The sequence below is a fragment of the Lissotriton helveticus genome, chromosome 11 (assembly GCF_964261635.1).
Source record: "Lissotriton helveticus chromosome 11, aLisHel1.1, whole genome shotgun sequence".
In the NCBI taxonomy this organism is placed as follows: domain Eukaryota; kingdom Metazoa; phylum Chordata; class Amphibia; order Caudata; family Salamandridae; genus Lissotriton; species Lissotriton helveticus.
The window spans coordinates 1145080683-1145092801 of record NC_136072.1 but is presented as its reverse complement, the minus strand read 5'-3'; the positions used below and the strand labels follow the sequence as shown (position 1 = coordinate 1145092801).

Below are 12119 nucleotides of genomic sequence, written 5' to 3'. Positions count from 1 at the left end.
GATGATATTAAACAATTAATAACACTTCAATAAATTATATTAAGAAAATACAATCAAATTAACATTTAGATAAGGTGAAGGTGCCTAATTTAATAGCAAAGAAAGTATTGTTGAAGTAAACTTCAAACAGTATAAAGTCAGATGAGGTAACGGGGTGGCATTTTGCCTTTAAACCCCTCTACGGATTATGAGCGTCAGAGCTTACTGTTGACGTGTGGTATCTCATCTGACCTGAAAGGACGCAAGGAGGGTTTCTGCTTCATGTTTATTACTGGGAGAAACTCAGTTTTAAGACATGTAGATTTTAATTTTAGATAAGAAGGGACTTGTGGCACAAGGAGTAAAAGAAAGCACAGTACTCAATTTTTGAGCCAAGAGCTCCCTATGCTAAAAAGCAGTTGTATGGGGTCAAAGTTTTAAGATCAACCCTGAAGACAAAATTACCTTGACAACTTGGACTTTTATAGCAATGGTAACAGGTTATCCACACTCATATGCCCTTGTTTCTTGCACAGGTTTCAGATACAATTCAAAAGTGGTTTTAGCATCAGGGCCATTAATGCTCTGGAGCATATTTTTCATGGAATCAGCTGGCGCTACAGGTACTGTACCATCAACGGCTGGTATGGGACAGCACCTTTTAAAATGCTGATTCAGAGGTTGGAAACTTTTCACTGTAGACCAGCCACATTATGTACTCTGACTAGTCTTACAGCTGTGCTAATGATTCATTCAAAGGCAAAATTAGAGCTGTGTCTGTGAGCAAGACTAACTAGTTATTCCCTCATCTTGTTTTAGGTTTCAGGTCACTAACATGTTGCACCCAAAGCAGTGCAATTAGTATACCATACAAAAAACACAAGAATGAGGATTGCAGAGAAAACTGCACTACAGACAAAATTTAATCAAGAGAGGCCACCCAGAAAAAGCAGGAATCACATACCACACCAACAAAAGACAATTGATACAATTCACAAAAGTCTACCCAAAACAAGGCCGAAAATCGTCTGTTGGTTTTTCACTTATGTTTGGTGTAGATCTCCAGTTTTTGGGCTTCATTACAAATGCCAGAAACACTTCAGGAAATCCAGAAGGGTTGAAAATTCCAACAACTAGGTGGAATGTCCTGCTATAAGGTGATATTTACTCAAGCATGGGCAAATCATAGAGAAATGTGCATCTGCATATTTAACTTTTCTTCCTGCCAAGAAAATTATTTTCTTGTTGGAGAAAGTCCTTTTCCTAATATTGAGTGAAATGTGTAGGGGGTTCCCAATTACGTTTCTACTCTGCAAAGGCACGTACCCCATCTTTAAGAGCAGTAGTATTACATGAACGTCCAGGGAGGTAAACCACCTCCATAATGTCTGTGAACACCAACAAACCGATTTGAGTTTGTTGGCAGCATTTTTAAATACACGAGTTAGTGAGTGCAAGTCCTGAGCCGATAGACTGCTATGAAGGGTCCCAGCCTGTTTCACACCATAAACGCTTTTCCTTGCTCTTACTTCCCCTGCTCCTGTGCTTGCACATGGCCGGTACTCCTATACGTTCTGCAGTAAACGGTCTTTAGGCTATACTTCAGTTCTCTCTGCCTCACAATCCAAGATCAAACACACTCTTCCATCAATTAAAACAAATGTACATCTACCCCTACCATAGAGGTGGTCAGGTATACAGAGTCCTATATGCCAGTTATTTTGTGACTTCAAAATCCACTCCACATCAGGCACTACTCACCTAGGCTTTGGCACCTTCAAGTTTGGAACAAAAATGCTTTTCTCAGCATCTATAGGCAGACCTACTTTGTTTTTAGGGAGTATAAGTGCACAGTTCCAGCAATGGATTACAATGCTTGTAAATCTGTTAATTTATTACATGCATAAGCTTTTTTGGATGATGTTAGTTATGTGCGAGGCAAACAGTGTTACAGTAAATAAAGGCAGAGGAAAGTTTAGCCCAAGCTTAGAACAGCCTGCACAGAAGGGGAAACTGAAGAAATAAGCAAAAAAACAAAAACGTGGGGCTGGCCAGGAACAGATGCTTACACAATGTAGTCTCTTGCATATGGAGGCTTAGTTTGAGGGACTGCAAAGCTTCTTTTCTAAGAACTACGCCCTCAGTGCTAGGCCCCTGAGACGCCACTAGGTTGTCATGGAAACCAGGCACACCTGGAGGGGTCTCTTGGTTGGATAGACTACCAGTAGGGTCTTGATGGTGAGCAATGGGTCCATTCCGGCAGGCATCTCCTTGGTCTCTGGTGTCGGTGCTTAGCTTGCGGTACGGCACTTCCGTCACCTGAATACTGGTACCTGAAAAGAGACACAAGTTTCCATTAATGTGTTTGGTCTGCAAGAGAATGATCCAAGCACACGTTCAGAATTCGCTGTAATCATGCATAAAGGCAGGCCTTTCGTGGGCAGTAAAAAGTAAAGAAGTGGCTGGACCCAAATTGCTGTAATGAGAAGTCAAGGAAGCCTGACATTTGTGACAATCTACATATACCCTCCACTGAGGCTTTAGGGTGTGGCAGGGAACATTATTGGAAGACACCCCTGAGATGTTACACTTAAAGATGCCAGGGCATCAAAAAGGGCAGTTCAGTCAATGTGGTACAGAGGAGTCCTGGTCTAGGGAATCAGCGCCATTTACAGCAGCGTTGGCCTTTGAGATGTGTAGAGCCAAGGGCACGATAGGGATTATTTATATTTATTTTCCTCAGGCGAGCATAATACATTCTCTGTTCAGATGACACTCACATACATTGCACTGGCTTCTTACCTATCCTAGGAGAGAACTATTTGGATAGAAGGAGGTCAGACCACTAACAAATAATCAAGGTGGAAGATATGGAGACTAGCGGAAAGGAGAGACATGGAAGCAGTGTGCTGATGGGAGCTGAAAGACTGGGAAACAGTGGACTCGTGCGGTTACAGAATTGTTTTTTTCTAACAAAGTCCAGCTTATTTGTAAAGAAACACACAAGACTCAGAACTGTAAAGAGGGGGGGCTTAGTCAATAAAGTTGAAGACAACGAAGTGACGGCAATGAAAGGAACTGGTAGTCTTTCTAAGAGACTAACACAAATGAGACAAGATGTAAACATCTTTGTAAGAGGATTCAGCTTTTTATGAAGATTTATTGATAAATTATGCATCAATGGGTCAAAGGCAACCTTGTGATCTAAGCAGAAAATGTAATCTGCTTAGATACCGATACAGGGTTACAAATTTGCTCAGATACTTACGCAGGGTTACATGGATGCTCAGTTACTCATACAGGGTTACAAATGTGATCAGATACTTACACAGTTACAAATCTGCTCAGATATTCATACAGGGTTACACATCTGCTCATATACTTACGCAGGGTTACATGTATGCTCGGATACTCATACAGGGCTGACAACTGCAAATACTAGGTTGCTTCCAGGGGAAGGTTCCACCACATGCCTTAAGGTACAAATAGGATTTTCACAGCTTCGAACAATCTTATAGCTCCTTTTTTTCTAATTCCCTGGACAAACTTCCGTGGAAATCAGAACCTAGATACATATTCGTTTTCCGTAGGCACTGTATAAGAAAGTTATACTTAACCATCTTCGAGTAAAGTTTAAAACCCAGAGGACAGTGTATTATTGCCTACCTCTGCAGAAAATGTAATACATGATCTGTGCACTCTGAGCACTGTAGTAGTGTGTCCTGTGGATACTGTTAAGCACGGTCTTATGTGTACAGCTTTGAATTGAGATAACTAATACACAGTTTTTAAGAGTAGGACCCTCAAGATCATTCAGCAGCACCACCGCGTTGTCCAGTTCCAATGAAAATTATGGGATATTAATGAGATACAATGAGAACCCTGAGAAGCGGGCGGTTGGCTTTAACTTAAACACTATAAAACCAACATGGATGAAGATTAGAATAAAAGGTGCAACATTTTAAATGGATGCCTAAATGTCGTGGGGCGAGCAGACGCCAAACAGAAAGAGGCTGACGGAGCCAAAAACAGAACCCTTTCTGGATAAGTCATCATTTAACAAGGCAAAAATATTCAGGGTCTTTTGTGTCTTTAAACAAACATGAAATATTGAGATGCAGTTGGTTCTTACTGCAGAGGACGGTCATTAATTTCTAAACTGGAAATGAATCGCTGCTCTTCTGAAAATAACTGTGCTTGCTTATAAATCTAACAATACTATTTGACAGGTTTGCCTTTATATTGGTGATAAAATGCAGAAAACTAAAGAAGAGGCTCTTCAAATTGTGGGCAAATTACCCTGTTCCAAGGTAAACTTGTTTTTGCATTATATTAAACATTACACCCAACACAATTACCAGATGTAGGACATGAAGCTGCTTCGAGGTTTTGCCATTAAACGTCAGATGCAGGCACGTACATCAACCCACTAAGACTCCTGGGGTATTATTTAAGCGCCAATTGATAACTTTGTGACATGTGCTATGTAAAATGTCCTTATTGTTACAGATGGTTCTTCCCTTGCTGGCATTTAATGTCAGAGGCAGCTGGAGGTGTTGGGAAGAGGCAGAAAAGCAGGTTCGACTGGTTCCTGGTGGTTCGGCTGGTTCAATGAGCCTGTGACCCCAAGAAGCACTTGGGTATGTTTGGAGTCTTGAAAACAAGGCTGCAATTGGGGGGAGGAGCCTGCACAGAGATGCTCTCCTGTTCAAATGGAGGGACAGAGACCCCACGAGGGATGCTATCCTGACAGAAGGCATGCACCTACTATTCCTTAAACACTTTGTGAAGGTCCAGAGAAAAGCCCCAGCAGAACGCTATCCCGACAAAAAGAATGCGCCTGCCATTCTGAAAACAGGTCCTGAAGGTCCACAGAAATGTTCCAACAGGGACGGTCCAACAGAAGGCTATCCCGACAAAAAGAATGCGCCTGCCATTCAGAAAACAGGTCCTGAAGGTACATAGAAATGTTCCAACAGGGACGGTCCTGCAGAAGGCTATCCTGAGAGAAGGCATGTGCCTGCTATTCTGTAAACAAGTCCTAAAAGTCCACAGAAATGACCCAACAGGGTCAGTTCAGAAGACCTCATATGAGGTCAGCAACCAGATGAAAGCAACCACTAGGCGTTTCAGATTAAACTATGCAAAATGAGACAACAAAATAGTTGGCAATGATCACCTCACACCAGAGACTGAGACGAAGCGTTCTCAGCCCAAGCGTTCCAAAATGCCAGTGCCAGGGAGAATGTGCTAAACATGCTGAATAAAGATACATATTCCAGAGGGAAATACAAATAGAGATAAAAGCAAAATACTATGCCACAAAATTCTTGGAAGAACTGTACATGGAAGAACCACAGGCAACTGATACAAAATACAAGGGTGGAGCAGACACCTGGAAAGAAGAGCCAGGCCATACTGTTAGCAGTATGATCTGGCACTGGTGGAAGAAGAACCTTATACACAAACCCAGATACGAAGAAACAGACCACTTAGTATGAGGACTTGATCCACAAGAGCACGGACTACACAAGTGTTAAGAATGAGCAAATGCTTTGCATGCACAGAGGAACATTGCAGAGTCTGAATAAAGGCAGCAGAGAACTGGTCAGTTTGAGATGCCATCAGAGACACACAACTGCTATGTAAAGCCCTTGCACTACCCAAGGATAAGAAGCAGCATTGTCAACACAACTAAAACCGCAAGGCATGTCAATAAAGCATTGCTGTATCGTACTGTTCTAGTGGAGGAACGTTTGTATTGTCGAAGACGCTTTGGAACAAACCTGGATCTTTAGAAACAAGGCCACAACTGCCCATGAGAAAGACGATTATCCACAAAAACACCTGTGTACTTTCTAAACCAGGGGATCCAGGTTCGAGTCTCTGTCCTGGCTCAACATCCAGTGATTCTGGGCAAATCACTTAATCTCCCCATTCCTTTGGACAGCGCCAAGAGACACTCACGGGCGAAAAGCTGCGGTATACAAGTCCAAGTATTATTATAATTATGATCTCTGGGGGACAAAGGACTGTTTAAAAAAGAAAGATATTAAGGCCAGGAAATCTCTTGACCTGCAGCAGCTGTGCTGCAAGCCACTCCTTCCTGGCCAATCAGTTCTACAGTGTAAGGTTTTTCAAAGGCAAATATTGTCGGGCATCCAGTGGCACTCAGGAACAGATGTGGTAAACACCGTCTCTAATGCCCTGTCTTTGGCACAAAGGTTCCTGGATGGCTCTGAAGCACATTTAATAACATCAGAGGTAACAGCTGAATCAAAAAATAATAGCACACGACAAGCCACTTGTACTCCTGACTGAGCATGGCTCAGATCTACAGAACCTGTATGCCATGAAGCAGAAATTATGCATTATAAGTAGGCATTGCTGTTTTCAGTTTCTATTTTTGGTAAATTCTGGTGGTGTTTTTCAATTTTTTCAATACCTTTAAAAAAAACAGTGGTTATCAGTGGTTACACATTTTCGCGCCATTAAAAACAACAGAAAAGGTGTTTTTCCAGTGTTTAGGGAATTTAAATTTAATTTAAATGATTGCTTGCTTTCTGCACTGATAGTGCATGTGTATAGGTAGCTTGTGCACAGGGTATATGAGGACCAAATACTGCACCAGAATGGACTACAAAGTCAATAGCATTCTTCATTAACTCTGAAAATTGTAAAGATGCTTTCAGCATACCATCTATCAAGTGACAAGGATCTCTTACAGGGAAGCACTTCAGCTCAGGTATCGATTTTGACAGGCCATCATACAACATTTTCATATACGTAGCTGCTTTACTGCAAATACAAAAAATATCACTCCAACCTTTATTGAACTTGGTAGGAACTTTTTTCCAAGTGACACTGTGTTACATGTTTACCAAACGCTTGGTGTCATGTTTTCACCACTATCTCAGATGCTTGGTGACAACATTCTTTCCACATATACCTGTCACTACATCTTGCATTGAATGTTTAAAGACTGGGATGTTTGGCAATTCACTTACAATCAATACTGACTCACTAGAAAAGGGGGCTGATGTATCAAAGGATTTCAGCCATTCTCTGTCTGTGGGTAAATATGATGGTACATATTAGGAAAGAGTCTTATGAAACAAACCATTTTACCTATCAGTGAAATCAAAAGTAGCCAAAATTTCAAATATGATTCTGATAATTCCCGATCCTCTACCGTTTATAAAATTACTAAAAAAGACCTAAAACATGTTTCTTAACACTGCATCTTTAGACCAAAGAGCACAAAACTGAAAAAAGCAGAAGGAAGAAGAGACAATGTTTTAGTGACATACCTAAACAACAAACCTCAAGCAGAATAATGTTAGGCCAGTCTTTCTTGATGCCACCTTGTATAACAAAGTTACATTGTATTGGCCCCTTCAGGAAGAAATAAAAATGACTTTCACTCATATTTTCCTTTCTTTGAATGGCACTTAGTTTGTTGTTGCAAAGGTGTTTTTTCAGTGTTTATATGATTAGACCGGTGATGGCTATTTTTCTTTCGATGGGGTTATTATAGATTTAAACCTAAAACCAGATAGTCTAATTATAAGAAATGAAAAAATGGACCAATTATTAAATTGCAAATGACTCGCAATCAGTACTTAATTTAAGCCGGTGTTTGCCGGTGTGGGGGGCCACCAACACAAATGTTAGGGGCCCGGCACTTATTTATCCTCATCCGTCATTGACCGAGAGCAAGGACGGAACAGGGGGCGTGGCCAACCACGGAGCAAGGTGGCCACACACCAGAGCAGCTCCGACTGAATGCCCCCATTAACATCAAAATCCGTACACTAATCCAGTGAAAATTATTTCATAACTGCTTGCAGATACACCGGAACCTGTTGAGAGTGACCTGATCGCAAAACCGGGTGAATTGGGCGCGGGAGAGTGGTGATCGGCTCAACTTCACTGAAGACAGGCCAAGCAGCGCAGCCCGTGAGTGGAGGAGGGGCGTTCGTGTGCCAGCGGCCGGTGTGAACAATGGCGCAACGGAGGAAGGCAGACAAGTAAAATCGACTGAGCAGACATCCTCTAACCAGCCCAGTCAAGGTCCGGGAAGAGACAGAACTGACCCTGCCCCAGGGCATCGGCGCAGGGGCTCGACGTGGCCAACAGTGGCCTGGTAATAGAACGGAAATGCGCTGGAGAACATCGGGCCGAGCCTGCGGTGGAAGATACACTGCGATAGGCGCCAGTGAAAACCTGCCTGGCGGCGCCCAGGCTCGGGAGTGCCGACTGATCGCGAGTGTCGCCTGACCCTAGAGGTCCCTGGAAGTACGCAGTGAAAGACTACAGAGCAGTAGCCGTTCTTCACGGAAACGATATCCGTGCAGTAAGTGAGGCCTGGGGGGGAGCAGCGACCTGGAGTGCCAGCGACTACCAACACAAACCATTCACCACTCCAAATGCGTGCCTGCTGAGCGACCCCGAGTGACTGTAGACAACCTGAGAGGCCTAACACCACTCCAGAGGTAACGGAGCACAGCTTTAATTTAAAGATGCCATTAGCCTTGGGTGACGAATGACCTCACGCGGGGGCGTGGAAACGCAGCAGACCCCAAAAAATATTTTTAAAAAATCAGCCCGCATACGGAAGGGAGGCACTGTTAAAGACTCCTGCGACTTGAAAGGGCCCTAACACCGGGGAACAATGGCAGACACCCGGAAGAATACGGCGAGCCGCTGAGAAGGGTCTAGCACTCCCCAATATAGGCCCAGTGGGCGCAGGGACTACGCATTTGGAGACAGAGGGCGATCGCCTACAACCAATACGGTGGGACAGCGGAAGGATAAGGGGAGAGCATCGGAGCATCTAGCAGAGACAACCAGCAACACCTGACAGGCCGACGAGAGCAAATTGCCCCAGGCAGATGGCGGGGAGTGGCTGGTCGTGAACAACCAAACAGACAACCCCAGTGCCCACCGAGATCCAGGATGGCTGGAGGAAGAAGTGGTAAATCAACCATACAAGCCAAACTAGATAAATACACCCGGCAAAATAGATCGGGCCCGCAGGAGAAAGAGGCAGAGGAACTGCCAGGGAAACAACAAGCGACAGACAGCTCGTCAGAGCTGACCCTCCAAGACATAATTACGGCAGTTACAATGGTAAGAACGTCGTTGGAACCCAGAATCAACTCTGTCTCAACAGAGGTCTCTCTAATTTGGGCAGACATGTGAAACATGAACACTAGAATTAAAGATGTGGAATCAACCACCACTTCCCTAGTCAAAGACGAGTCAACCCTAAAAAAACAGATAACTGACCTTCAGACCCGTAATGAAAAGATGGAAGCCCAGATTGATGAGTATGAAGGGAGGTCAAGACGGACTAATGTTCGAATCCTTGGAGTGCCAGAGCAAGCGGAGGGACAGACAACTGACCTGTTTGTCGAGGAGCTGGTTACGTCGTACCTGCAGCCCAAATGATTATCAAAACTTTTCACGATCGAACAGGCGCACAGGGTGCCGGGAGGAAGACCTAAACCCGGAGAACCCCCAAGGCGCATAGTACCCAGAGTTTTTAACTACTGAGACAGGGACAACATATTGCAGACGGCTCGAACGGCACCACCAGTCGAATTCGAAAATAGCAGGGTAACTTTATTTCCTGACTTTACGCTCAAAGTCCAGCAACAATGACGCAGCTTCCTCGAAGCTAAAAAGGCCCTGCGGGAGAAAGACGTAAAATATGCAATGATCTTCCCTGCCAAGCTGCGTGTTGAAGCAGAAGGAAAAGTATGGTTCTTCAGCACTCCTGAGAAAGCATGCTACATGGAGTGATGGAACGAGCGGACACAATACGGGACTATGCGATGGTGGTATCCCTTGATGCTGCCATGGCGTTCGACACCATTGCATGTTCCTATAAGTTCTCAGTTCTAGAGAAATTCAGATTTGGCACCGGCTTCTTGAGCTGGGTCCATCTCCTGTACAAAGACCCACTGGCCCAAATAGTAGTCAACAACCTGAAGTCCCCTGTGTTTACTCTCGGAGGAGGCACCAGTCAGAAATGCCCTCTTTCCCCACTGCTCTTTGCCCTGATGTTAGAGCCATTGGCCTGGTGGATATGGAAAGACCCTATTATAAGAGGACTTAAGTGGGCCGAGGGCTGGAAGGACCTTATTTCGTTTTATGCTGATGGCATTTTGTTATATATGGCGTCACTCAGTACCTCACTGACTAGAGCACTGTATATTTTTATCACATTTGGGAAATACTCTGGTTACAGTATAAACTGGTCCAAATCAGTCATCTATGTTCAGTGGTAAGTTCCTCTCCCTGCCCAAGGGTTTTATCATTAATGAAGCAGTAGAGGGATTCAAGTATCTGGGGATCCATGTTTCTAAAGACACAAACCATTTCTATGAACGCAACCTCTTGTCCCCGCTGCAAAGACTTAGAAGCTATGTCAGGCACTGGAAATCACTTCCGCTGTTCCTGTTGGGGCGTGCATCACTATTTAAAATGATGTCCCTACCGCACCTTTTATATGTCCTACAAAACTCTCCTAGCCCAGTAGGGGCAGAATACTTTAAGTCTATAGAAAGCGCCCAAAGAGAACTTTTATGTGGAAGAGAAACCGCCCAGAATATCCATCCAGAAGCTCACACGGGGGTGGTATGGTGGGGGAAATCGGCCTCCCGGATATCAAAAGTTATTACTGGGCTACGCAACTTGCTTCAATTAATCAAAGCATGTATAGACCCCACAGGGACCCTGGATACCAAATGGATATGTGGCTGCTCCCAGGGGGAGACTTCACAAGGGTACTCTAGAGCAACCCCACCAAACTGAAACTGACAGGCCCCACAATGCATGAGGTCCAAGTATGGCAGACAGCTACGAAGAGCTGGGGCTAGAAGGGTAAAGTCATGCAGGCCACCCCACTCTGGGATGCAGAGATAGTAGGGAATTTAAGACATATCAAGGGCTTTGACCCCTGGAACTTGACCGGAATTTGCTGGGTCGGGGATTTGTGGTGGGCAGGAGAAGTAGTCACTTTCGCCCAACTACGAACGGAGTACGACCTTGCAAATACTGAACACTTCAGATACATACAGATCACACATGCACTGCAAGCAGCGATATCAAAAGGGGAAACGCCACCAGAGTTCTTCAAGTTGGAGGACAGAGTTTTAGACAAGTACATGCCAGGGAAATCCATATCGATGACTTATAAGAAACTAATCAACAACATGGCTGACCCCCTCCTCTGGCTCCGAGCTAAATGACAACACAACGTAGCGGGTTTGGAGGATGAGGAATGGCTTGAGGCACTCGCTTACCCCAGAGAGACTGCTATCTCGTCTAGGCTGAGACTCGTACAACTAAACATACTCCATAGAACGTATCTCGCTGGCCCAGCGTTGGTAAAGATGGGCTATAGAAAAGAAGCAGGATACATGAGGAGATGCGGGCAAGAGGGCACCTTCGTGCATGTACTCTGGGAATGTGCATCTATTCAAAAATATTGGTCTGAGTTGACACAGTGTGTGGAGGCAGTGATGGGTAATAACATTGACTATAGTATAACGATGTGCCTCCTGAATATATTGGATCCTACTGATTTAAACAGTAAAGAGAGAGTATGGGTGACACTGGGAATGATAATTGCTAAACGGAACATTGCAAGACTGTGGAGGGCTCAGGAGACACCGTCACTTGCAGCATGGCAAAGAGACATGGATAGGTAAATGTTGACAGAAAAGACAGTACATGAATCCAGAGGGTGTCCCAAAAAATGGTCACAGATTTGGAAGAAATGGAACGAGTTCAGGGGAAGACTCTGTGAGCCCCCGCAGCTGGAACAGGGAAAAGACCCGGGGCAGATTAAGTATAAGTTAGCTGAATACGAAATTGTCATGGAACGGCTATGACCCGTGGTTTGTGGTAAAAGTTAACAATAACTGTGCACCCTTGAACGCTCTTATTTGTAAAATGTTTGCAATGTGTAAGTTTGTCATCAATAAAAAGAGTTTAAAAATAAAAAATAATGGAATAAACAAACACACCGGAACTAAAGAGGTAGAGAAAGACAGGAAACCCATCACAAAGAGAGAAAGCATGAAACAGCAAGAGAGTGAGATAAAGGGGTGGGGACAGGATTAAAGAGG

General features: G+C 44.1%; 1 protein-coding gene across 6 annotated transcripts in view; it reads right to left on the bottom strand.

Moving 5' to 3' along the window:
* The window catches only part of GOLGA3 (golgin A3), a 188650-nt gene that overhangs the window by 99182 nt on the left and 77349 nt on the right, over positions 1-12119 (bottom strand). For 2 of the 6 annotated variants that reach the window (XM_078667911.1, XM_078667908.1), the window contains exon 3: positions 2049-2312. In XM_078667911.1, coding sequence (XP_078524037.1) covers positions 2049-2312 — 264 coding nt within the window. The remainder of the gene's footprint in view (positions 1-2048; positions 2313-12119) is intronic. The other 4 variants (XM_078667909.1, XM_078667912.1, XM_078667910.1 and 1 more) reach the window with 2 other exon arrangements.